The following is a 27,715-nucleotide window of genomic DNA, read 5'->3' as shown; positions in this document are numbered from 1 at the left end:
GAAATATCTTGGCAGTTTTAATGTTGGGCTGCTTCTCTTCATACAATCAATGCCTTAAGCAACCTTTAGTACTGTTTCATCGTTTCTATGGTTTTTGGGACCCAAATTCCAGCCGCTGTTGTCACCGCACTATCCTAAGACTGCTGTAGTCCTTGCTTGTAGTTTATATTACCCATGGGAGCACACAGTAACTGAACGCGTGTAACTTTTTAGTAGTTACCATATTGCCACGCTGCAGAAACGGCATATTCCTGATAACAGGGCTGAACCAAAGCTATTCCAAGCCAGCGTGGGGAAGGTATTGCATTTCTTAAGCTAGCCTTTCCAAACAAAACTCTGTCTGTATTACTACATCCAGAAACATCCCTAAACATCCTAATAAAAAAACCCAAACCTTTACTTTTGGGTTGCAATCTTCAATAAAGAACTTGAGATAGCGAATTAGAAGAGCTGCTTTAATTAAAGGCTTCCTACAGGTCCCTAGGACAGGTTGGCAAAGACACATCAGATATCGGTGTTAACTAAACGCATCCTACAACTGTGCTGCTTCAGAGCACAGAACTGTGCTTCTCATGGTTTATCATAACCAACCAGCTGCCAAAAGGCATCCGAGTTTAATTTTGGACTTCTTTTATAGACTGAATTTCAACCTTCATAGACGCGGCTACTGCGTATGTGGATCATAAAATACGGATTTTAATCACCTCCTTTACTTTTAATTACTATAATCCTGTGTGTATCAGCTCACGTGGGATTCCACATCAGCTTGCAGATTTTAGCTGTAACAGGTTTAAAGCAGACATTTAAAACTCAGTCCTGAAAAAAAAAAAACAAAACAAACCAACCCAAAGTGACTGGATAACAGTGCATAAACCTGTGTATTCCTGCCTTGCTTCAATAGAGGACTTCTGTCTCCTAGGACATGTGGCTGACTTGTCTCCTTTTTTGAAAGTGCACCCTTAAAGAAAGCTGGACAACCCTAAGGGCAAAGGGAGATTAAACTTCTCTCTCAAAAAGCACTGCCAAGTCAAGATTGCTACCAAACATGTCTTAAAGCTTCCGCTTCCTAAATCCATGGCAATACAATTATTTAATTTTTAATCCTACGCACCAGGCTAAAACCGGTCAGGTGTCAGAATAACAACTGAAGAGAACAGCGAAGGGAACGTACCGAACTTTAAGCATTACGCTGGGTACACTCGATACAGAAAGAAGATCTGTAGGTAGTTTGGTATTCAGCTGACAAGAGGAAAGCATACGATTTGCTGCTTATTCATCACTAGCAAGCCTAGAGAAGACTATATTCTCCTTAGTTATCAGGAGAGAGCGCTACAGAACAGTAGTAAACCCAAGAGACCATCTCATCCCATTAGAACATAAATTGTGTTGTGATCCAAATACAGGAATTCTTGGCAGTTAAAACATTCAAATAAGTATTTTCACATTGTACACGTTGCAATTTGTCTACGCACTTTCGATCTCACGGAGTTCATAAAGACATCTACACGTTCAAGGCTTCTGCTTAAAAAACCTGATTGCTGGTTAACAGCAGGTTATTTTATTGCATTACCCTGGTTGTCAATTTAATATTGATTTATGATAAAACGATCCATCGTTACAGAACTTACTCTACGTGGGCAAAGATGGTAGAGCAGAAAGCAAGAGAGTCATGAGCTTCTTACAGGGTAAAACCAAAAGCGTAATGAAACGGCAAATCGTTCGTCTGTATTTTGAAAGGAAACTATTCCATAGCTGTACGCGATGGTGGCAGTAATTTAAAGAGTAGGAAATAACAAAATAGTCAGACCCCTCTTCTTTAAGCATTAAAAAAGTAGAAGGAAATGGATTAGCTGCTTCCTTGCTGATACAGGCTGCTGGTCTAGTTCAGAGACAGTCGTAAATTTAACATCATAACCAGGGGCATAGCAAGGAGCAGCTTGGACCATAAAAAAGCTGTCTATATAGGTACAAGTTATTCTCCAAAAAACCCAGTTTTATTTGGATGTGTGCACAACCTGCTGCTCTTTTAAGTCTTCAGAGCACTGAAAACATGACATTTTCCCCCAAAATCCAGTTGAGTCTGTCCTGAGAAATAGAAGTACTCATATATAAATGGGATGACATTGTCTGTGAGTGAGTTTCTTCCTGCAGGCTGGGCAAGACTTGGCATTCCTAAGGGAATCACGGAGGCACTGACTGCAGAAGACATGGCCGCATGTGGTTGACACAATCAGTCGTCCACTCTGCACAATCTGGAAGAAAAGAAACCGCAACAGGTATTGGAGTAAAGAATTCAACCTCGCTGGTCTACTGGCACCAGGCAAATAGGACTTGGGAGCAGCTGCAATCGGTACATCACTGCTACAGTAATAAGGAACCCAAAGATCTTTCAGTGCCGTCTTGGGAAGTGTTTCTCCCTCTACGTACACCACCACGAAATGACTCGGAGTTACAAGCTAGTTTCGCCTTCAGCCCGAGGTCTGTACTTCAAGCCCGCTGCCCGTGGCATCCCACACAGCCCAGCAGAGTTGCGCTGCCCACCCTCTGCCCCGTTCCCCCTCTGACCAAAAAGGAACGATGACAACATGTGGATCCTTACCTCCGAGTAGCCATCCATGCAAATCGGACAGCTAACAGTACCAGACGGCCTTGCGGTAGAGAGAACAAAACTGGAAGGAACATGCATCCATTAATTTCACCGTGCATTGAGGGTTACCGATACATAAAACATGGTTTAATCATCCGGCTGCGCAGATGAGGCAGGACGCGTTTCATCTGAAGATCCCTGCGTACCTTTAACTCTCTCAGTTTGTTGCACTTCCTAAGTAGTTTGGGCCTCCCTTACCAAAAGGAACCAGTGTCTTGGTTTTCGTTAGGGGGAAGATGCAGTTAGTCACCCTGCTCTGCTATTAGAAGTAACAGCAGTCTATAGCACTGTGCAGCATACGTATGGCAGTATTAATCTTCAACGGGTCCTAAATAAGAGGTTTGTAACACAGCCATCTAGCTGTCCTTTCTAGTAATGAAAGAGGATGTCAGAAATAAAAACATCCTCTATTTTAATTCAGCGACATCTCAGCCCAGTAACATATTCACACCAAGAACTCCTGCCTTATAAAATGCGTGAGGATATGAAGCATATTTTCAGACTCTTCGGCTGTATCTTTTATGTATTGCAAGCATTTCAGCATTTCTCAATGCATATCATAAGGTACATTAGATAATGATTTCATGAACAACAGTTTCTGTTGGATTTTGAGGAGTTTTTTTGAATGAGTTCTCTTCTAGAAATGCAATTACATTTTAGGTCTGAAGTTCTCACACAGTAGTCAAAGAGAACCCAAAAGCGTGGAAGAAACCAGTTTCCACCATATATCAGAAATTAGAATTTAGGAAGACACTGTATCTGTTACATACGCATCATTATCTCTTGTTTCATCATCATCGCTAATCAGTACACAGATATCGGACGGTCGCTGGCCTCTTTGTCTGAGATTTCCCCTTTGCCGTTCATTCTCTGTAATATAATTTTGGTAAGTTAGAAATGTTAGAAAATATATAGCCCTGGAACTATCCTTGAAACACAAAATTATAAATAGTCTGTAACTTTCTTCTTTAGTTCCTTCACTGCAATACAGGCTAAAAAAAAGCCTTTCAACATTTTCTTATTGAAAGCAGGTATTCCAGTGCTAATTAAAATCATTGTCAACTTTGGGCTTACTCAACTGCTGCATTTGGAAAATAAGAAAACATAATTTGAGCAGCTTTCCTGTATTTCATTTCAGGTACTTTCTACAAGCTCTGACAGCCACTATCAAACACAGATTGGATCCATTCTCTGAGACGCTGCCCAGATACTTTAGCACTCTCCTTTGTCTTTTGGGAAATGCAGCTTCAATCCATGCTGCTCAAGTTCATCGGAAAAAGAAAAAAAACAAATGAGGGTTTAGGACAACTGCATTATCAATTGTAAAACGTCAACTCACCTTCGACAATCTTGCATCAATACATACGGGAAGGGAGAGAAAAGAAAACACCATTAGACTTTGGTGTGCACCCCCAGCATTACATACAAACACCAGATAAGCCGAGCAATCACAACAGAACAAGCTAAGAAAGGCAGGATGCCACTCTCTTATTTTGATTAAGAAGGTCCAAAGCAACAGTAAATCAGCCGCTGCTCTGAAAACAAGTGGTTGCTTCTGGTTCTGCTCCCGCTGCTGCAAAGGGACAGAAGTGGAGGCAGCTTCGGAACCATCTGAACACCCCCCTCCCTGCTCCCCTCTTTCAGTACCCTCAATTGACTCAGGCTGGAGGAGATTCCTTCCCCCTTTCTCCCTCAAACAGGCAAAATTGAGGTGTGATAGCCAGAAACACTTCAAATTAGATTAACAGCTGCTGAAGAAGAAAAACAGTAAACCCAAACCCGCTGTTGCCTTTGGTGGAACCAGAGCCGGGGCAATGCAGATTGTGTCGTAAAGTTCCAGGCCTTTCCTGTGCCAAGGCTCGGGAACAATCCCAGCAGGAGATACCCCCACGCTATTCCTGCTGCTCGTTTCTGGTTCTGCACGGCAGCAGCGGCATCCCAAAACTGAGGTTATAAACTGCAGTGTGGACTGGATCGAGTACTATTCTAGCTTTGGAAATAGCAGGAAAAACAAAAAGTGGATTTTTATAAGACTTCTTGGAGTAATAAACGGAACTAGTTTGTACCCCGGTCAGCTACGGTTGCGCTTGGCATGTCTCTGACAGGAGAACCTTAGACCAACGTTGCAACTAAACACTTCATAGTCGTGAAGGAGAAGCCTTCAAAGTAAAGGCTTACTGTGATCTCCTTCCCTTTGTATTGAAATCATTGGCCTATACCTTTGATCTACGATATCTATCATAGCTTCAACTTCAAATTGCATCTCCTTCTGTTATGTTACCCATGACCGGTAGATATTCTCCCCAAGTTCTGGAGCAAAAAGCTGTTCTAGATTACCCTCTCACAATCTGCAAGTGATACTCATAGATGTTGATGCGTTCTTAGGTCCATTTGTGTTGAACGTGAACTCTGTCTAAAGCATTAAATCAGAGTCACGTTTTAACCCTTCAAGTCAGGTTACTTACTAGATGCCAGAAGACAAGCCCAGACGATGAGCTTTTGAATATCTAAGGCCTTGGTAAACTAGGACCCAAACCTTGTAAGGATTAAGCCTAAGTTTTACTGCCACATTCATGACATCCACTTATTTTTGCTGTACAGATCTTCAAACATAGGTCCAATATGCATTTCCATAGAATTCTTCAATGCCTTAGTGTTCAGTCTTCCAGATTCCTCAAGCTTAGTACTTATCAGTCGGATTCAGTGGGATTTAACCAGCCATTTTTTTCAAGAAAAGTACCCATGCAGATTTACAACAGCCGGAGAAAACAAGGCTGTATTGCTGTGCCCAGGAAGGGTTTTGCTAAGCAGCACCTCCAGAGCAGCTTCGGTGTTGACCTGTAACGCATGGCTTTCAGGCACTGACAAGTCAACGTTGAACTTAAAACTTATCCTTAAAGCCCGATTCTATCGGGGAGCACAACACAAAACTAATCTGACCACCAGATTTAGATAGGTGTGCCATCCACTACTTACCACAACAGAATCATCATGAGTTAGATCAATGACCACAGGGTCAGAAGATTCACGTGTGAGGTCCACTACTTCTTCGCCAGCTTTCAAAAACACAACGTTAGAATCAAGATCAGAGATCGCAGAGGAATACCATTGCCTGCCAGTATGTAACAGGCTGAGGTATGATTCAGCCTTGCCCTATCCCCCCTCTCTTCAGGAACGCAGCCAACAGTTCACTCAGGCTCTGCCCTCAACAGCCAGCGCAGAGCATTACCACCACTGTCTCCTGCAAGTCGCAGTGCAAGAGGAACAGCGGCTGAGCTCCGCATACAGTTCTGCTGTACGCCACCAGCTTGTGGGAGGGACACAGCAACAGATTATTCCTCTAACATAGGACAACGTTTATCACACAGAATAATGCATGAATCCCAGAGGATACAATGATTTTACAGTACCATGCTGTAAATTTTCCCTTGAGGGATGGGGCACGACTAATGACAAACTTTGAATTATCTTCGGCAAACTTGGAGCTGCCAAACTTAGTCTGCCATTATCTGGAGCGGCAGCTGCAGTAACTCCCAGCTCATCAGACGGGGCTTTCAGATGGCTGAGCAGCCCTTGAGCACCTTTCTTAGACAACTCATCTATCGCTGGTGGTGAATGCATCGCACCTCAGTAACAAACTACAACAGCTGTCAGTAGGCTTGTTGTTTGTAGCTGCCATACTGGGCGCTTTCTCAAATCAGCAGATATTCCAGTGCTAATTAAAATCATTATCAACTTTGGGCTTACTCAACTGCTGCATTTGGAAAATAAGAAAACATAATTTGAGCAGCTTTCCTGTATTTCATTTCAGGTACTTTCTACAAGCTCTGACAGCCACTATCAAACACAGATTGGATCCATTCTCTGAGACGCTGCCCAGATACTTTAGCACTCTCCTTTGTCTTTTGGGAAATGCAGCTTCAATCCATGCTGCTCAAGTTCATCGGAAAAGAAACAAAACAAATGAGGGTTTAGGACAACTCCATTATCAATTGTAAAACGTCAACTCACCTTCGACAATCTTGCATCAATACATACGGGAAGGGAGAGAAAAGAAAACACCATTAGACTTTGGTGTGCACCCCCAGCATTACATACAAACACCAGATAAGCCGAGCAATCACAACAGAACAAGCTAAGAAAGGCAGGATGCCACTCTCTTATTTTGATTAAGAAGGTCAAAAGCAACAGTAAATCAGCCGCTGCTCTGAAAACAAGTGGTTGCTTCTGGTTCTGCTCCCGCTGCTGCAAAGGGACAGAAGTGGAGGCAGCTTCGGAACCATCTGAACACCCCCCTCCCTGCTCCCCTCTTTCAGTACCCTCAATTGACTCAGGCTGGAGGAGATTCCTTCCCCCTTTCTCCCTCAAACAGGCAAAATTGAGGTGTGATAGCCAGAAACACTTCAAATTAGATTAACAGCTGCTGAAGAAGAAAAACAGTAAACCCAAACCCGCTGTTGCCTTTGGTGGAACCAGAGCCGGGGCAATGCAGATTGTGTCGTAAAGTTCCAGGCCTTTCCTGTGCCAAGGCTCGGGAACAATCCCAGCAGGAGATACCCCCACGCTATTCCTGCTGCTCGTTTCTGGTTCTGCACGGCAGCAGCGGCATCCCAAAACTGAGGTTATAAACTGAGGTTATAAAGTGGATTTTTTTAAGACTTCTTGGAGTAATAAACGGAACTAGTTTGTACCCCGGTCAGCTACAGTCGTGCTTGGCATCTCTCTGACAGGACTGGCCTATACCTTTGATGTATCTATCATAGCTTCAACTTTCAATTGCATCTCCTTCTCTTACATTACCCATGACCGGCAGATATTCTCCCCAAGTCCTGGAGCAAAAAGCTGTTCTAGGTTACCCTCTCACTATCTGCAAGTGCACCCCCAGAGCAGCTTCGGTGTTGACCTGTAACGCATGGCTTTCAGGCACTGACAAGTCAACGTTGAACTTAAAACTTATCCTTAAAGCCCGATTCTATCAGGGAGCACAACACAAAACTAATCTGACCACCAGATTTAGATAGGTGTGCCATCCACTACTTACCACAACAGAATCATCGTGAGTTAGATCAATGACCACAGGGTCAGAAGATTCACGTGTGAGGTCTACTACTTCTTCGCCAGCTTTCAAAAACACAACGTTAGAATCAAGATCAGAGATCGCAGAGGAATACCATTGCCTGCCAGTATGTAACAGGCTGAGGTATGATTCAGCCTTGCCCTATCCCCCCTCTCTTCAGGAACGCAGCCAACAGTTCACTCAGGCTCTGCCCTCAACAGCCAGCGCAGAGCATTACCACCACTGTCTCCTGCAAGTCGCAGTGCAAGAGGAACAGCGGCTGAGCTCCGCATACAGTTCTGCTGTACGCCACCAGCTTGTGGGAGGGACACAGCAACAGATTATTCCTCTAACATAGGACAACGTTTATCACACAGAATAATGCATGAATCCCAGAGGATACAATGATTTTACAGTACCATGCTGTAAATTTTCCCTTGAGGGATGGGGCACGACTAATGACAAACTTTGAATTATCTTCTGCAAACTTGGAGCTGCCAAACTTAGTCTGCCATTATCTGGAGCGGCAGCTGCAGTAACTCCCAGCTCATCAGACGGGGCTTTCAGATGGCTGAGCAGCCCTTGAGCACCTTTCTTAGACAACTCATCTATCGCTGGTGGTGAATGCATCGCACCTCAGTAACAAACTACAACAGCTGTCAGTAGGCTTGCTGTTTATAGCTGCCATACTGGGCGCCTTCTAAAATCAGAGGTTTCCCTTCCTCCCCAGCAAAGGGCCTAGAAACCGGCAGAAATACACATTAACTAAGACCCCAACCCTCCAGAGGCACTGTACGTTCTTCCCAAGTTAAAAAGAAAGCTTACCGCTTTCTTCAAGTTCTATTGGCTCTGCTTCTGAAGCCGTTTCTGCAGTAGAAGCCACCAGCCTGTTTCGTTTGCGAGCTTGCCTAGAATTAACTGCTCCTCCACGGCGCTTCCGTTGAGTCTACGAGAGAGCAAAGCCTTAGCATTTTCTTTAGGAGTAATGTTAACGTGGCCCTCATCTTTGCAGCACCAATGCAAGCACACAAGGAGGCACAAAACACTCCCCTGAAAGGCTGCAACAGGCAAAGAACGGTGGGTGGGTCGTTCCTACCTGAACGCCTCGCATCAAGGAACAGACATCACCCCAGATGTCTTACCAGTTGGGTCACAAAGGAAAAAACATATCGTGATGGTTTGAGAGAAGTGAGAAGACTAGTTCACAGTTATGTCAGATGTTCGCTTCCAGCCAGCCATCGGAATCAGTCTGACCTAAGGTTTTTGCTCGCATTGTAAGCATTTCTGAACTACTGCTAGCACCCAGCGAGAGTAAACATCTGAAGTAGCACAGAACGTGCAGTTACGCGAAGCTTTCATATGCTTGTGTTCCAGTGCATTTACTGCAAACGCTTAAAAACGTTTACAGAGGCACCATCAACAACACGTTTTAAGAATCAGGTTTGCCTTGAGCAGTAAAATACTTACTGCGCTCATGGTGTTTCTTGATCTAAAACCACAGAAAAAAAAGCAAGAGGTACCAACACCAACAAAGTTAATTGCAAGGAAGCTACAATTCCGTCTATTCCTTTAGGTAGTGCGCTGTTAAAAAGTCCAGATTTCTCAGTATCTGAGAACGATTTTCTTCCAAACCTGTAAGAAAAGAAGAGAGAAGGTTACCTGTCTGTAACGGTTGCTCTCTTACATCCACCCCCTCTCCAAGAGTCCCATTCCTGAGTCACCAGGTTCTGTCCAAAGCTGGAGGGGAAGTCCCAGAGCTTGGTGTTTGAGCCTCAGACACCTACAGCGGGGCCTGAAGTCTCGGTCATTCTTAGCCTTTTCGTAAGCTAAGCACCAGAACAAGCTAGTTTGTTAGCAAACTAGAAAGATACTAAGGAATCCCAATTAAGTTTAACTGAAAAACAACTGACTGACTCTGGAGGCAATGTTTGTGTGGAGTACAGAAGTTCACATCTTAAAGCTTGCTCAGGGTAAAATTATCCTGTGTCCAACATGCAACGAGGAGCTGGGGGGGGGGGGCAGCAGGAGGACCCCAAACAAGCCAAATAACTAATTTTAGAAGAGAAGGCATTACAAATCAGTAGGTGAAATATTTTCTTTGAAAGAAATTGTAAAGCGGTTAGAAAGCCTAGGAATCAAGCCTGCCAGGCAACATGCATTTTACTGCACAAAAGACCGAAAAAAGGCCTTGACAGACAACTCGGTGTCCAATGACCAAGCCTACAGAAAGCTTTGTTACAAATCCATCTTAAAAAACCCCCGCCTCTTGACACTGTGTTTTTTTCCTCCGTGGGTCTGAAACCATCTAGAATTCCCTGCCCCCGTATGTTTTTTACAGGTCTGACAGCACAGAAGCCCTGGCAAGCCTTAAAGCTAGTTAAGTAACGTAATCCAAAGGTAAGTCTTACTAGAAGACTTGTTCCACTGCGGTCAAACAAACCAGGAAGGCAAAGCAGAAATGCACTTGCTCCAGATACTGACCTTGACCTACGCTGCAAAGAGCAGCACAGAGTCCTTCAGAAGAAGGGCACAGCCAGGAACAGGCCAAAGCTGCTCCCGGAGCTGTGACAAAGCAAACCGCAGCGAACAAGTGGGAAGAAACGCGTATGCAGGATAATCCACTGCTTTTGCGACGAAGCCGCTTGACTACACGAGTCCTCCGTGGTCCCAAACATTCTAGAAGATTTAGCTCACCGCTCCTGTCACAGTTCTGGATTATTCCATCAGCTTCAAAGGCGCCCATTCCGGTGGACTGTGTAGGCCCTCGTCTCTATGTAGACTGCGAACACTGTTATCCTAGAAAAGGGATGGAGTGGGGCTGCTGTCAAGGTGTAGACATCATGTTATGGCCTCAAAACCAAAGTGAAATAATGCCCAATGCCAGATTTCTGGAGTTGATAGTTCCCAGGTAATTAGTCTTCTCTAAACAAGAGTTGTAGGGGCTTCAGGCAAGGCAAGACAAGAGCACCAATGGACACACAAAGACATCACCTAAAGGCATACAACCAACCCATAACTAGTTTATAGTCCTCCTAAATACACAGACCAGTATACAACTGACCACTGCTGAGTTTACTCTGGCTCCCGCAAACTTCACCGTCTGTACTGAAGTCGGAAATGAAGGACTTTGAAGAGGTCAGGAGGACTCGCGCTGATGTTAGGTTTGAGCTGGGTGCATATCCAATCACAGAATCCTAAGTCCCCGTGAGTTAAAAGGAAAAGTCATCGTACCAAAGCTTGGATGACCTTTGCATTCTCCTCATCACAGTCTCATTATGGATTTTGGGATCTCCCCTGGCCCCCCCTGTTTTTTTTTCTTTTTTTCTTTTGCCTCTGTCAGTAGAAAGATCAAAACTAATTAGCAGGCTATTAATCCGTTCTCAGGTTAAGAAACACTGAGGCCATGCAGTGGGATGGAATGGCGCCGGCAGTCAATGATAACCTTGAGTTAAAGGAAGCCTGACGGATTTTTTTTTTCCTCTTAAGCTTCCTCTGTATTTCTTCGATCACTTCCTTAAGAGACCCATTAACACTGAATTGTGACATTATTAAAACACAACAGGCTTGAGAAAAATCCTTACACTAAGTTTGGTCCTTGTACTAAGCCCAAAAATAGATTTATGCACAGTTTTAAGCAACACATTGCGCCACTCATCAATTTTCTCCCATTTTGTCATTTTAAAACTGGCACTGGACTGCAAAAGCCAAAGGTGGTCTAAAGAAAATATTGGCCCCATACTTGTTGAAGATGAGATGGTCACCTGACTAACAGGGATGAAGATAAAGCAGAGGCATTGAACGTGCTTTTTTTTTTTTTTCTTTGCCTCAGTCTTTAATAATACTGATAGACCTTGGGCTGCCCTGAGTGCTGCCTGAGTCAGAGGACCCTGAGTGTGGGAACAGTGACTTCCCATTTGTGGGCACTGAAATCATCAGGGACCAGCTGTATCAGCTGAATGTTCCCAAGTCCATGGGGCCTGGTGGGATTCACCCCAGAGAACCAAAGGAGCTGGCAGATGTTACGGCAGGACCCCTCTTGGTCACCTGCCAAAGGCCTTGGGAGGTCCCTGGTGACTGGAAGCCAACCAGTGTTATTCCAGTTTACAAGAAGGGCGTGAGGGAAGACCCAGGGAACTACAGAGCTTTTAGGCTAAGCTCCGTTCCTGGAAAAATTACGGAGAAGATCATACTGGGTAGTACTGAAAGGCATTTAAAGAATAGTGCAATCATCAGGCACAGTCAACATGGGTTCACATAATTTGATAATCTTCTCTGATAAGGTCACCCGCCTAGTGGATGACGGGAAGGCGGTGGATGTAGGTTTTCTGGAGTTTAGTAAGGCTTTGGATACTGTCCCTGCCAGAATCCTTATGGACAAGTTGTCCAGCTGTGGGATGAGCGGGTTCACAGCGCACTGGGTGAAGGACTGGCTGAAGGGCAGAGCTCAGGGGGTTGTGGTGAATGGGGCTACATCTGGCTGGTGACCGGCCACCAGCGGTGTTCCTCAGGGCTCAATTCTAGAGCCAGTTCTGTTCAATATTTTCATCAATGATCTGGATGCAGGAGCTGAATGCACCACTAGCAAGTTTGCTGACGATACCAAACTGGGAGGTGCTGTTGGCTCTCTTGAAGGACCAGAGGCCTTGCAGAGGGATCTAGATAGATTGGAGCGTTGGGCTAGGATTAATGGGATGAAATTTAACAAGTCCAAGTGCCAGATTCTGCACCTGGGATGGAGTAACACCGGGCACAAGTATAAACGGGGAGAGGAGCGGCTGGGGAGCAGCCCTGCAGAGAGGGATCTGGGGGTGCTGGCTGACAGCAGGCTCAGCAGGAGCCAGCAGTGCGCCCTGGCAGCCAAGGGGGCAACCCGCATCCTGGGGTGCATCAAACCCAGCATAACCAGCCGGTCAAGAGAGGGGATTATCCCGCTGTAGTCAGCACTGGGGCGGCCTCACCCTCAGTAGCGTGTGCAGTCTGGGCTCTGCAATTTAAGAAGGATGTTCAGGTACTCGTATGCGTCCAGAGGAGGGCAACAAAGCTGGTGACAGGGCTGGAAGGCACATGTCCTGTGAGGAGCAGCTGAGGACTCTGGGCTTCTCTAGTTTGGAGAAAAGAAGGCTGAGGGGCAACCTCATCGCTGTCTGCAGCTTCCCGAGGAGGGGACGTGGAGAAGGAGGTGCCGAGCTCCTCTCCCTGGGATCCGGTCATCGGAGGCGTGGGAAGGGTTCACCGCTGCGCCAGGGGAGGTTCAGACTGGCCATCAGGAAGCATTTCTTTACCGAGAGGGCGGTCAAACGCTGGGACGGGCTTCCTAGAGAGGTGGTCGGTGCCCCAAGCCCATCGGTGTTTAAGAGGCATTTGGGCAGTGCCCTTAACAACGTGCTTTAGCTCTTGGTCAGCCCTGCAGCGGTCAGGCCGTTGGACTACACAATCATCGCAGGTCCCTTCCGACTGAAATAGCCTATTCTATTCTTAAATGACTTAGGTTACCTGTTACGTGCCAGGCGTAACCATCAGTGAGCCCACAGGCAGATTCTGGTCACAGTAGGTGAAGTATTCAGAACTGTTATGCATAAGCCCCTCCCAAAACATAAACCTAATCAGTTTTGATGGTTGTAAGATTTCTGCTACACATGACAGGAAATACTTCAAAAAACCCCCTACACTTACATCTATAGTAACTCAAGAATTTTCCTCACAAACATGAGCAAATCACCTTATGTTCTCACCTGGGATGCAGAAGACTAAGGCTTGGATTTGCTGTCAGAGAAAGCCGGGCACTGACTTTCAGCCTCCTGCATCCTCAGCGCGGGACTCGCCCAGGCGACCATTTCCGTAACGTTCTCTGCCCAGGGAACGCGAGCTCTCTTTGCAGACTCATTTTGAAATCCTACAACGCAGGGAACCTTTTTCTTACCAGAAAGGAAAACTGTGCCCCAGCACAGCCAGGAGTAGGGCAGGCGGGGCAGGGAAGCAGAACGTGCAACTAGAAGGTGCAGAAAGGCATCAGTGCTGTAAACGAGGATCAATAGGAAAAATAGGCACTTAACGACTGTTATTAGCAGCAACGTAGTTCAGAATAATACATTTACTCACACGGCAGCTGTTCAGGTCCGCCATAAAACTCTTGTTCTAAGACCGACTGAATAAGTAAGATTACAAGTAGACCTCTAATGCAGTGCATTTGCAGACAGAGACAACCCTGGTGAACGTGCCCTATAAATTGCTTATACATACATAAATGGCCAGCCTGAATAGAAATGGGGTTTTCCTTCTTTTCCTTGAAGAAACTTCTGAAAAACGTAAGACAAATAAGAGGGACAGGAAAAAAACTTCAAGGGAACAGCATCTATTTAGGTTGTTTGGAGAAGAAGTAAAATAAGCTTTACAGTGACTTCCAAACCTGCCGGCTCCCCTCCTCGCCATTCCCCCTCGCCCGCTCTCCAGCGCGGTGCCTCACCCACACCACGCGCCTGCAACGGGCAACGCGAGCTTCGTCGGCAGCTTCGCAGCAGGGCGATACCCCAACACCCTGCCGGCCTTTAACGTCAGCCCTCTCGCACCAGTTCCCCCCGCTCCCCGCCATCCCCTCCTCTCTCCCGCCTCCTTCTCCCCCTACGACACACACTGGCCCAAAGAACTAAAAGGTTTGGGGAGTTAGGATGTTTTTTCCCCTCCAAACCAATTAATACAGTGGGATTAAAAGAACGAGCGCTTCCGATTGATCAAATCCATAGTTTTATTTCCACTTGTTAAAAGAACTGTTTGCCTACCAGCAGAGTCCAACATAGATGGGACAGACAGACATGAATACAATTAAATACAGGAAAAATTGAACTATATACAACAAGACATACATTTACATAATGAAAAAATCTTTATATTATCTATCACTTCTTGCCAATGTGAAACATCACTGGAACTCAAATATACTGGGGTTTCTGGGTTTTTTTCCCTAAAAAAAGTGTGTAACGCAATTTAGTATTCTTCCATGTAGTGAGACTTAAAATTCATTCCGAGATGCACAAAATTTGTGGTACTTCACACGGTACACAAAAGCTAAAAACTTCTTTGTTAAATATTTTATAGTTTGTGGTATCTAAATTACCATTAGATCTAGTGAGACACAAACTATAAAGTGATATTTACATGGAGCGAGTTGTGCAAAGTCATTTCAGGCTATGGCTCGTACGCTGCGGAAGATGCACGGGTACGCGACTCACCCTCATCCCCAGAGGTAATCCCGCAAGTCCTCTTCTTATCGTCCCTCTCGCACAGTAGCCGCCCAAGGAAAACTGGCCGTATTTCTTTTTTTTTTTTCCTCTTTTTTCAGCTATTGGGAGAAAGCTGCTTCTGTGGCCCTGAAATATCTTGGCAGTTTTAATGTTGGGCTGCTTCTCTTCATACAATCAATGCCTTAAGCAACCTTTAGTACTGTTTCATCGTTTCTATGGTTTTTGGGACCCAAATTCCAGCCGCTGTTGTCACCGCACTATCCTAAGACTGCTGTAGTCCTTGCTTGTAGTTTATATTACCCATGGGAGCACACAGTAACTGAACGCGTGTAACTTTTTAGTAGTTACCATATTGCCACGCTGCAGAAACGGCATATTCCTGATAACAGGGCTGAACCAAAGCTATTCCAAGCCAGCGTGGGGAAGGTATTGCATTTCTTAAGCTAGCCTTTCCAAACAAAACTCTGTCTGTATTACTACATCCAGAAACATCCCTAAACATCCTAATAAAAAAACCCAAACCTTTACTTTTGGGTTGCAATCTTCAATAAAGAACTTGAGATAGCGAATTAGAAGAGCTGCTTTAATTAAAGGCTTCCTACAGGTCCCTAGGACAGGTTGGCAAAGACACATCAGATATCGGTGTTAACTAAACGCATCCTACAACTGTGCTGCTTCAGAGCACAGAACTGTGCTTCTCATGGTTTATCATAACCAACCAACTGCCAAAAGGCATCCGAGTTTAATTTTGGACTTCTTTTATAGACTGAATTTCAACCTTCATAGACGCGGCTACTGCGTATGTGGATCATAAAATACGGATTTTAATCACCTCCTTTACTTTTAATTACTATAATCCTGTGTGTATCAGCTCACGTGGGATTCCACATCAGCTTGCAGATTTTAGCTGTAACAGGTTTAAAGCAGACATTTAAAACTCAGTCCTGAAAAAAAAAAAACCAAAACAAACCAACCCAAAGTGACTGGATAACAGTGCATAAACCTGTGTATTCCTGCCTTGCTTCAATAGAGGACTTCTCCCTCCTAGGACATGTGTCTGACTTGTCTCCTTTTTTAAAAGTGCACCCTTAAAGAAAGCTGGACAACCGGCACAGGTGGAAGCGACATCTCAGGGGAAAGAACTCTTGGACTACATCTGGACACAGCGCTGGAAACTCTCCTTGGTACAGATGGCAATCTGCTCCTCTGGGAAGCCCCAGACCAGATATTCCTGTTCCTCTTACCTTCCCAGAGCCCTCAAAGAGAACTTGTAGGAGGACTTAGGATGTCAGAAAGAATATGAAGCAGCCCTACAGCATCTCACTGTTAGCAGGCCCTAAGTCAGCTGTAGAAACTGTTATGAATTTGGTCTTCAGATGAAACAGAGCACCACACAAACAACCAAGCCAGGTTTCAGATTGTCAGGCAAAAGAGAGATAAAAAGACATTAAAATATTTGGAGGTTAAAACATCCTCACAAGCCCAAAGGCTCAATCACATGCTCTTGACTAGAGAATAAAATAGATTTAAACAGAACATATGAAATTAGCACTTGCTGCCACCAAGCGTAGATCAGCCACGATGTAAGGACATATGTTTCTACAGTTAACAAAAGCTTTGTAGATAGCATTGCATCACCTGTAAGCATCGCCCCAGAGCTGTGTCACCACCCCGTGAGACCCAACCCAGGCAAACCGAGGTTTAAGCTCTGCAGCGGTTCCTTGCAGCAGCCATGGCCCTGCTGAGCTGAGCCATCTGACGTGCACCAACGCTTACCCTTGGCTGTTCCCCTGTGCTGCCCAGCTCTCACACACCACACGGCTGCAGCCACATCGCTGTACTTTGCTCTGTAGTTCCAGTTTCTGGCTCATGGTGCTCCAGGACTGGTCCCCACTCCAGCCCCGAGGACCATCCTCCCCACTCATCCTACCCTGCACTCCAGACATTGCAGCACTGCGAGCACCCCCCAGATTACATGTTCCACTGAACCCCTGGGCCATGCTTCTGACCCAGCTTCCTAGCCCAGGACTGCTCTCCCCTGGTCCTGCACTTCAGCTTCATAAACTTTGGTATCTGGCTCGTATTTCATATTTACCCCTTCTCCTCTCCAAAAAAGTGATCTAGAATAAGACCCAAAGTGAGAACAGCTTCTGCAATTGCTGCATGCATCGTCCTTCCGAAGCGTCAAGTCTGACAGCAGATCAGATGGTAGTTCTGATGGATCTGGTATTTCAGCAGAAGCAGACCAAGGGCTTAACTGAAGCAGCAAGGACTCACCCACCACAACAGCCTATGTGACTGCACAGCCTTCTGCTTAAAAAACCTGATTGCTGGTTAACAGCAGGTTAAAGGTCCAGAAAGCTGGACAACCCTAAGGGCAAAGGGAGATTAAACTTCTCTCTCAAAAAGCACTGCCAAGTCAAGATTGCTACCAAACATGTCTTAAAGCCTCCGCTTCCTAAATCCATGGCAATACAATTATTTAATTTTTAATCCTACGCACCAGGCTAAAACCGGTCAGGTGTCAGAATAACAACTGAAGAGAACAGCGAAGGGAACGTACCGAACTTTAAGCATTACGCTGGGTACACTCGATACAGAAAGAAGATCTGTAGGTAGTTTGGTATTCAGCTGACAAGAGGAAAGCATACGATTTGCTGCTTATTCATCACTAGCAAGCCTAGAGAAGACTATATTCTCCTTAGTTATCAGGAGAGAGCGCTACAGAACAGTAGTAAACCCAAGAGACCATCTCATCCCATTAGAACATAAATTGTGTTGTGATCCAAATACAGGAATTCTTGGCAGTTAAAACATTCAAATAAGTATTTTCACATTGTACACGTTGCAATTTGTCTACGCGCTTTCGATCTCACGGAGTTCATAAAGACATCTACACGTTCAAGCCTTCTGCTTAAAAAACCTGATTGCTGGTTAACAGCAGGTTATTTTATTGCATTACCCTGGTTGTCAATTTAATATTGATTTATGATAAAACGATCCATCGTTACAGAACTTACTCTACGTGGGCAAAGATGGTAGAGCAGAAAGCAAGAGAGTCATGAGCTTCTTACAGGGTAAAACCAAAAGCGTAATGAAACGGCAAATCGTTCGTCTGTATTTTGAAAGGAAACTATTCCATAGCTGTACGCGATGGTGGCAGTAATTTAAAGAGTAGGAAATAACAAAATAGTCAGACCCCTCTTCTTTAAGCATTAAAAAAGTAGAAGGAAATGGATTAGCTGCTTCCTTGCTGATACAGGCTGCTGGTCTAGTTCAGAGACAGTCGTAAATTTAACATCATAACCAGGGGCATAGCAAGGAGCAGCTTGGACCATAAAAAAGCTGTCTATATATGTACAAGTTATTCTCCAAAAAACCCAGTTTTATTTGGATGTGTGCACAACCTGCTGCTCTTTTAAGTCTTCAGAGCACTGAAAACATGACATTTTCCCCCAAAATCCAGTTGAGTCTGTCCTGAGAAATAGAAGTACTCATATATAAATGGGATGACATTGTCTGTGAGTGAGTTTCTTCCTGCAGGCTGGGCAAGACTTGGCATTCCTAAGGGAATCACGGAGGCACTGACTGCAGAAGACATGGCCGCATGTGGTTGACACAATCAGTCGTCCACTCTGCACAATCTGGAAGAAAAGAAACCGCAACAGGTATTGGAGTAAAGAATTCAACCTCGCTGGTCTACTGGCACCAGGCAAATAGGACTTGGGAGCAGCTGCAATCGGTACATCACTGCTACAGTAATAAGGAACCCAAAGATCTTTCAGTGCCGTCTTGGGAAGTGTTTCTCCCTCTACGTACACCACCACGAAATGACTCGGAGTTACAAGCTAGTTTCGCCTTCAGCCCGAGGTCTGTACTTCAAGCCCGCTGCCCGTGGCATCCCACACAGCCCAGCAGAGTTGCGCTGCCCACCCTCTGCCCCGTTCCCCCTCTGACCAAAAAGGAACGATGACAACATGTGGATCCTTACCTCCGAGTAGCCATCCATGCAAATCGGACAGCTAACAGTACCAGACGGCCTTGCGGTAGAGAGAACAAAACTGGAAGGAACATGCATCCATTAATTTCACCGTGCATTGAGGGTTACCGATACATAAAACATGGTTTAATCATCCGGCTGCGCAGATGAGGCAGGACGCGTTTCATCTGAAGATCCCTGCGTACCTTTAACTCTCTCAGTTTGTTGCACTTCCTAAGTAGTTTGGGCCTCCCTTACCAAAAGGAACCAGTGTCTTGGTTTTCGTTAGGGGGAAGATGCAGTTAGTCACCCTGCTCTGCTATTAGAAGTAACAGCAGTCTATAGCACTGTGCAGCATACGTATGGCAGTATTAATCTTCAACGGGTCCTAAATAAGAGGTTTGTAACACAGCCATCTAGCTGTCCTTTCTAGTAATGAAAGAGGATGTCAGAAATAAAAACATCCTCTATTTTAATTCAGCGACATCTCAGCCCAGTAACATATTCACACCAAGAACTCCTGCCTTATAAAATGCGTGAGGATATGAAGCATATTTTCAGACTCTTCGGCTGTATCTTTTATGTATTGCAAGCATTTCAGCATTTCTCAATGCATATCATAAGGTACATTAGATAATGATTTCATGAACAACAGTTTCTGTTGGATTTTGAGGAGTTTTTTTGAATGAGTTCTCTTCTAGAAATGCAATTACATTTTAGGTCTGAAGTTCTCACACAGTAGTCAAAGAGAACCCAAAAGCGTGGAAGAAACCAGTTTCCACCATATATCAGAAATTAGAATTTAGGAAGACACTGTATCTGTTACATACGCATCATTATCTCTTGTTTCATCATCATCGCTAATCAGTACACAGATATCGGACGGTCGCTGGCCTCTTTGTCTGAGATTTCCCCTTTGCCGTTCATTCTCTGTAATATAATTTTGGTAAGTTAGAAATGTTAGAAAATATATAGCCCTGGAACTATCCTTGAAACACAAAATTATAAATAGTCTGTAACTTTCTTCTTTAGTTCCTTCACTGCAATACAGGCTAAAAAAAAGCCTTTCAACATTTTCTTATTGAAAGCAGGTATTCCAGTGCTAATTAAAATCATTGTCAACTTTGGGCTTACTCAACTGCTGCATTTGGAAAATAAGAAAACATAATTTGAGCAGCTTTCCTGTATTTCATTTCAGGTACTTTCTACAAGCTCTGACAGCCACTATCAAACACAGATTGGATCCATTCTCTGAGACGCTGCCCAGATACTTTAGCACTCTCCTTTGTCTTTTGGGAAATGCAGCTTCAATCCATGCTGCTCAAGTTCATCGGAAAAGAAACAAAACAAATGAGGGTTTAGGACAACTCCATTATCAATTGTAAAACGTCAACTCACCTTCGACAATCTTGCATCAATACATACGGGAAGGGAGAGAAAAGAAAACACCATTAGACTTTGGTGTGCACCCCCAGCATTACATACAAACACCAGATAAGCCGAGCAATCACAACAGAACAAGCTAAGAAAGGCAGGATGCCACTCTCTTATTTTGATTAAGAAGGTCAAAAGCAACAGTAAATCAGCCGCTGCTCTGAAAACAAGTGGTTGCTTCTGGTTCTGCTCCCGCTGCTGCAAAGGGACAGAAGTGGAGGCAGCTTCGGAACCATCTGAACACCCCCCTCCCTGCTCCCCTCTTTCAGTACCCTCAATTGACTCAGGCTGGAGGAGATTCCTTCCCCCTTTCTCCCTCAAACAGGCAAAATTGAGGTGTGATAGCCAGAAACACTTCAAATTAGATTAACAGCTGCTGAAGAAGAAAAACAGTAAACCCAAACCCGCTGTTGCCTTTGGTGGAACCAGAGCCGGGGCAATGCAGATTGTGTCGTAAAGTTCCAGGCCTTTCCTGTGCCAAGGCTCGGGAACAATCCCAGCAGGAGATACCCCCCACGCTATTCCTGCTGCTCGTTTCTGGTTCTGCACGGCAGCAGCGGCATCCCAAAACTGAGGTTATAAACTGCAGTGTGGACTGGATCGAGTACTATTCTAGCTTTGGAAATAGCAGGAAAAACAAAAAGTGGATTTTTATAAGACTTCTTGGAGTAATAAACGGAACTAGTTTGTACCCCGGTCAGCTATGGTTGCGCTTGGCATGTCTCTGACAGGAGAACCTTAGACCAACGTTGCAACTAAACACTTCATAGTTGTGAAGGAGAAGCCTTCAAAGTAAAGGCTTACTGTGATCTCCTTCCCTTTGTATTGAAATCATTGGCCTATACCTTTGATCTACGATATCTATCATAGCTTCAACTTCAAATTGCATCTCCTTCTGTTACGTTACCCATGACCGGCAGATATTCTCCCCAAGTTCTGGAGCAAAAAGCTGTTCTAGATCACCCTCTCACAATCTGCAAGTGATACTCATAGATGTTGATGCGTTCTTAGGTCCATTTGTGTTGAACGTGAACTCTGTCTAAAGTGTTAAATCAGAGTCACGTTTTAACCCTTCAAGTCAGGTTACTTACTAGATGCCAGAAGACAAGCCCAGACGATGAGCTTTTGAATATCTAAGGCCTTGGTAAACTAGGACCCAAACCTTGTAAGGATTAAGCCTAAGTTTTACTGCCACATTCATGACATCCACTTATTTTTGCTGTACAGATCTTCAAACATAGGTCCAATATGCATTTCCATAGAATTCTTCAATGCCTTAGTGTTCAGTCTTCCAGATTCCTCAAGCTTAGTACTTATCAGTCGGATTCAGTGGGATTTAACCAGCCATTTTTTTCAAGAAAAGTACCCATGCAGATTTACAACAGCCGGAGAAAACAAGGCTGTATTGCTGTGCCCAGGAAGGGTTTTGCTAAGCAGCACCTCCAGAGCAGCTTCGGTGTTGACCTGTAACGCATGGCTTTCAGGCACTGACAAGTCAACGTTGAACTTAAAACTTATCCTTAAAGCCCGATTCTATCGGGGAGCACAACACAAAACTAATCTGACCACCAGATTTAGATAGGTGTGCCATCCACTACTTACCACAACAGAATCATCGTGAGTTAGATCAATGACCACAGGGTCAGAAGATTCACGTGTGAGGTCCACTACTTCTTCGCCAGCTTTCAAAAACACAACGTTAGAATCAAGATCAGAGATCGCAGAGGAATACCATTGCCTGCCAGTATGTAACAGGCTGAGGTATGATTCAGCCTTGCCCTATCCCCCCTCTCTTCAGGAACGCAGCCAACAGTTCACTCAGGCTCTGCCCGCAACAGCCAGCGCAGAGCATTACCACCGCTGTCTCCTGCAAGTCGCAGTGCAAGAGGAACAGCGGCTGAGCTCCGCATACAGTTCTGCTGTACGCCACCAGCTTGTGGGAGGGACACAGCAACAGATTATTCCTCTAACATAGGACAACGTTTATCACACAGAATAATGCATGAATCCCAGAGGATACAATGATTTTACAGTACCATGCTGTAAATTTTCCCTTGAGGGATGGGGCACGACTAATGACAAACTTTGAATTATCTTCGGCAAACTTGGAGCTGCCAAACTTAGTCTGCCATTATCTGGAGCGGCAGCTGCAGTAACTCCCAGCTCATCAGACGGGGCTTTCAGATGGCTGAGCAGCCCTTGAGCACCTTTCTTAGACAACTCATCTATCGCTGGTGGTGAATGCATCGCACCTCAGTAACAAACTACAACAGCTGTCAGTAGGCTTGTTGTTTGTAGCTGCCATACTGGGCGCTTTCTCAAATCAGCAGATATTCCAGTGCTAATTAAAATCATTATCAACTTTGGGCTTACTCAACTGCTGCATTTGGAAAATAAGAAAACATAATTTGAGCAGCTTTCCTGTATTTCATTTCAGGTACTTTCTACAAGCTCTGACAGCCACTATCAAACACAGATTGGATCCATTCTCTGAGACGCTGCCCAGATACTTTAGCACTCTCCTTTGTCTTTTGGGAAATGCAGCTTCAATCCATGCTGCTCAAGTTCATCGGAAAAGAAACAAAACAAATGAGGGTTTAGGACAACTCCATTATCAATTGTAAAACGTCAACTCACCTTCGACAATCTTGCATCAATACATACGGGAAGGGAGAGAAAAGAAAACACCATTAGACTTTGGTGTGCACCCCCAGCATTACATACAAACACCAGATAAGCCGAGCAATCACAACAGAACAAGCTAAGAAAGGCAGGATGCCACTCTCTTATTTTGATTAAGAAGGTCCAAAGCAACAGTAAATCAGCCGCTGCTCTGAAAACAAGTGGTTGCTTCTGGTTCTGCTCCCGCTGCTGCAAAGGGACAGAAGTGGAGGCAGCTTCGGAACCATCTGAACACCCCCCTCCCTGCTCCCCTCTTTCAGTACCCTCAATTGACTCAGGCTGGAGGAGATTCCTTCCCCCTTTCTCCCTCAAACAGGCAAAATTGAGGTGTGATAGCCAGAAACACTTCAAATTAGATTAACAGCTGCTGAAGAAGAAAAACAGTAAACCCAAACCCGCTGTTGCCTTTGGTGGAACCAGAGCCGGGGCAATGCAGATTGTGTCGTAAAGTTCCAGGCCTTTCCTGTGCCAAGGCTCGGGAACAATCCCAGCAGGAGATACCCCCACGCTATTCCTGCTGCTCGTTTCTGGTTCTGCACGGCAGCAGCGGCATCCCAAAACTGAGGTTATAAACTGAGGTTATAAAGTGGATTTTTTTAAGACTTCTTGGAGTAATAAACGGAACTAGTTTGTACCCCGGTCAGCTACAGTCGTGCTTGGCATCTCTCTGACAGGACTGGCCTATACCTTTGATGTATCTATCATAGCTTCAACTTTCAATTGCATCTCCTTCTCTTACATTACCCATGACCGGCAGATATTCTCCCCAAGTCCTGGAGCAAAAAGCTGTTCTAGGTTACCCTCTCACTATCTGCAAGTGCACCCCCAGAGCAGCTTCGGTGTTGACCTGTAACGCATGGCTTTCAGGCACTGACAAGTCAACGTTGAACTTAAAACTTATCCTTAAAGCCCGATTCTATCAGGGAGCACAACACAAAACTAATCTGACCACCAGATTTAGATAGGTGTGCCATCCACTACTTACCACAACAGAATCATCGTGAGTTAGATCAATGACCACAGGGTCAGAAGATTCACGTGTGAGGTCCACTACTTCTTCGCCAGCTTTCAAAAACACAACGTTAGAATCAAGATCAGAGATCGCAGAGGAATACCATTGCCTGCCAGTATGTAACAGGCTGAGGTATGATTCAGCCTTGCCCTATCCCCCCTCTCTTCAGGAACGCAGCCAACAGTTCACTCAGGCTCTGCCCTCAACAGCCAGCGCAGAGCATTACCACCGCTGTCTCCTGCAAGTCGCAGTGCAAGAGGAACAGCGGCTGAGCTCCGCATACAGTTCTGCTGTACGCCACCAGCTTGTGGGAGGGACACAGCAACAGATTATTCCTCTAACATAGGACAACGTTTATCACACAGAATAATGCATGAATCCCAGAGGATACAATGATTTTACAGTACCATGCTGTAAATTTTCCCTTGAGGGATGGGGCACGACTAATGACAAACTTTGAATTATCTTCTGCAAACTTGGAGCTGCCAAACTTAGTCTGCCATTATCTGGAGCGGCAGCTGCAGTAACTCCCAGCTCATCAGACGGGGCTTTCAGATGGCTGAGCAGCCCTTGAGCACCTTAGACAACTCATCTATCGCTGGTGGTGAATGCATCGCACCTCAGTAACAAACTACAACAGCTGTCAGTAGGCTTGTTGTTTGTAGCTGCCATACTGGGCGCCTTCTAAAATCAGAGGTTTCCCTTCCTCCCCAGCAAAGGGCCTAGAAACCGGCAGAAATACACATTAACTAAGACCCCAACCCTCCAGAGGCACTGTACGTTCTTCCCAAGTTAAAAAGAAAGCTTACCACTTTCTTCAAGTTCTATTGGCTCTGCTTCTGAAGCCGTTTCTGCAGTAGAAGCCACCAGCCTGTTTCGTTTGCGAGCTTGCCTAGAATTAACTGCTCCTCCACGGCGCTTCCGTTGAGTCTACGAGAGAGCAAAGCCTTAGCATTTTCTTTAGGAGTAATGTTAACGTGGCCCTCATCTTTGCAGCACCAATGCAAGCACACAAGGAGGCACAAAACACTCCCCTGAAAGGCTGCAACAGGCAAAGAACGGTGGGTGGGTCGTTCCTACCTGAACGCCTCGCATCAAGGAACAGACATCACCCCAGATGTCTTACCAGTTGGGTCACAAAGGAAAAAACATATCGTGATGGTTTGAGAGAAGTGAGAAGACTAGTTCACAGTTATGTCAGATGTTCGCTTCCAGCCAGCCATCGGAATCAGTCTGACCTAAGGTTTTTGCTCGCATTGTAAGCATTTCTGAACTACTGCTAGCACCCAGCGAGAGTAAACATCTGAAGTAGCACAGAACGTGCAGTTACGCGAAGCTTTCATATGCTTGTGTTCCAGTGCATTTACTGCAAACGCTTAAAAACGTTTACAGAGGCACCATCAACAACACGTTTTAAGAATCAGGTTTGCCTTGAGCAGTAAAATACTTACTGCGCTCATGGTGTTTCTTGATCTAAAACCACAGAAAAAAAAGCAAGAGGTACCAACACCAACAAAGTTAATTGCAAGGAAGCTACAATTCCGTCTATTCCTTTAGGTAGTGCGCTGTTAAAAAGTCCAGATTTCTCAGTATCTGAGAACGATCTTCTTCCAAACCTGTAAGAAAAGAAGAGAGAAGGTTACCTGTCTGTAACGGTTGCTCTCTTACATCCACCCCCTCTCCAAGAGTCCCATTCCTGAGTCACCAGGTTCTGTCCAAAGCTGGAGGGGAAGTCCCAGAGCTTGGTGTTTGAGCCTCAGACACCTACAGCGGGGCCTGAAGTCTCGGTCATTCTTAGCCTTTTCGTAAGCTAAGCACCAGAACAAGCTAGTTTGTTAGCAAACTAGAAAGATACTAAGGAATCCCAATTAAGTTTAACTGAAAAACAACTGACTGACTCTGGAGGCAATGTTTGTGTGGAGTACAGAAGTTCACATCTTAAAGCTTGCTCAGGGTAAAATTATCCTGTGTCCAACATGCAACGAGGAGCTGGGGGGGGGGGGGGGCAGCAGGAGGACCCCAAACAAGCCAAATAACTAATTTTAGAAGAGAAGGCATTACAAATCAGTAGGTGAAATATTTTCTTTGAAAGAAATTGTAAAGCGGTTAGAAAGCCTAGGAATCAAGCCTGCCAGGCAACGTGCATTTTACTGCACAAAAGACCGAAAAAAGGCCTTGACAGACAACTCGGTGTCCAATGACCAAGCCTACAGAAAGCTTTGTTACAAATCCATCTTAAAAAACCCCCGCCTCTTGACACTGTGTTTTTTTCCTCCGTGGGTCTGAAACCATCTAGAATTCCCTGCCCCTGTATGTTTTTTACAGGTCTGACAGCACAGAAGCCCTGGCAAGCCTTAAAGCTAGTTAAGTAACGTAATCCAAAGGTAAGTCTTACTAGAAGACTTGTTCCACTGCGGTCAAACAAACCAGGAAGGCAAAGCAGAAATGCACTTGCTCCAGATACTGACCTTGACCTACGCTGCAAAGAGCAGCACAGAGTCCTTCAGAAGAAGGGCACAGCCAGGAACAGGCCAAAGCTGCTCCCGGAGCTGTGACAAAGCAAACCGCAGCGAACAAGTGGGAAGAAACGCGTACGCAGGATAATCCACTGCTTTTGCGACGAAGCCGCTTGACTACACGAGTCCTCCGTGGTCCCAAACATTCTAGAAGATTTAGCTCACCGCTCCTGTCACAGTTCTGGATTATTCCATCAGCTTCAAAGGCGCCCATTCCGGTGGACTGTGTAGGCCCTCGTCTCTATGTAGACTGCGAACACTGTTATCCTAGAAAAGGGATGGAGTGGGGCTGCTGTCAAGGTGTAGACATCATGTTATGGCCTCAAAACCAAAGTGAAATAATGCCCAATGCCAGATTTCTGGAGTTGATAGTTCCCAGGTAATTAGTCTTCTCTAAACAAGAGTTGTAGGGGCTTCAGGCAAGGCAAGACAAGAGCACCAATGGACACACAAAGACATCACCTAAAGGCATACAACCAACCCATAACTAGTTTATAGTCCTCCTAAATACACAGACCAGTATACAACTGACCACTGCTGAGTTTACTCTGGCTCCCGCAAACTTCACCGTCTGTACTGAAGTCGGAAATGAAGGACTTTGAAGAGGTCAGGAGGACTCGCGCTGATGTTAGGTTTGAGCTGGGTGCATATCCAATCACAGAATCCTAAGTCCCCGTGAGTTAAAAGGAAAAGTCATCGTACCAAAGCTTGGATGACCTTTGCATTCTCCTCATCACAGTCTCATTATGGATTTTGGGATCTCCCCTGGCCCCCCCTGTTTTTTTTTCTTTTTTTCTTTTGCCTCTGTCAGTAGAAAGATCAAAACTAATTAGCAGGCTATTAATCCGTTCTCAGGTTAAGAAACACTGAGGCCATGCAGTGGGATGGAATGGCGCCGGCAGTCAATGATAACCTTGAGTTAAAGGAAGCCTGACGGATTTTTTTTTTCCTCTTAAGCTTCCTCTGTATTTCTTCGATCACTTCCTTAAGAGACCCATTAACACTGAATTGTGACATTATTAAAACACAACAGGCTTGAGAAAAATCCTTACACTAAGTTTGGTCCTTGTACTAAGCCCAAAAATAGATTTATGCACAGTTTTAAGCAACACATTGCGCCACTCATCAATTTTCTCCCATTTTGTCATTTT

The 27,715-nt window shown here is 45.0% G+C and overlaps 1 protein-coding gene and 2 long non-coding RNA genes across 3 annotated transcripts; all 3 read right to left on the bottom strand.

The window, feature by feature from the left end:
- Positions 1-1,973: 1,973 nt before the first annotated feature.
- Positions 1,974-9,280, bottom strand: LOC148051355 (E3 ubiquitin-protein ligase RNF4-like). The gene is made up of 8 exons (XM_087737991.1): positions 9,171-9,280; positions 8,529-8,649; positions 7,689-7,768; positions 6,659-6,668; positions 3,400-3,517; positions 2,819-2,836; positions 2,600-2,669; positions 1,974-2,252 (listed from the first exon to the last, which is right to left on the bottom strand). Exons 1-8 carry the CDS (start codon positions 9,177-9,179, stop codon positions 2,103-2,105), a joined length of 576 nt encoding a protein of 191 aa, XP_087594117.1. The 5' UTR covers positions 9,180-9,280; the 3' UTR covers positions 1,974-2,102.
- An 8,034-nt stretch (positions 9,281-17,314) lies between these two features.
- Positions 17,315-19,834, bottom strand: LOC148051354 (uncharacterized). Its single transcript, XR_015699751.1, has 3 exons — positions 19,751-19,834; positions 18,933-19,002; positions 17,315-18,585 (listed from the first exon to the last, which is right to left on the bottom strand). It is a non-coding gene; the product is annotated as an uncharacterized LOC148051354 (long non-coding RNA).
- A 4,252-nt stretch (positions 19,835-24,086) lies between these two features.
- Positions 24,087-25,609, bottom strand: LOC148051353 (uncharacterized). Its single transcript, XR_015699750.1, has 3 exons — positions 25,500-25,609; positions 24,858-24,978; positions 24,087-24,101 (listed from the first exon to the last, which is right to left on the bottom strand). It is a non-coding gene; the product is annotated as an uncharacterized LOC148051353 (long non-coding RNA).
- Positions 25,610-27,715: the final 2,106 nt, after the last annotated feature.

Source organism: Nipponia nippon, unplaced genomic scaffold, assembly GCF_047370975.1.
Source record: "Nipponia nippon isolate SJK-2023a ecotype South Korea unplaced genomic scaffold, ASM4737097v1 scaffold_6, whole genome shotgun sequence".
Classification (NCBI taxonomy): Eukaryota; Metazoa; Chordata; class Aves; order Pelecaniformes; family Threskiornithidae; genus Nipponia; species Nipponia nippon.
The sequence above is the reverse complement of the archived record's forward strand: the minus strand, read 5'-3'. Positions and strand labels throughout refer to the sequence as shown.

Coding starts and splice junctions, on each gene's coding strand:
- LOC148051355 (XM_087737991.1), bottom strand. Junction 7,769..8,528: donor AATAGAACTTGAAGAAAGCG/GTAAGCTTTCTT, acceptor TGTTTTTGAAAG/CTGGCGAAGAAGTAGTAGAC. Junction 2,253..2,599: donor GCATGGATGGCTACTCGGAG/GTAAGGATCCAC, acceptor CTTTTCTTCCAG/ATTGTGCAGAGTGGACGACT.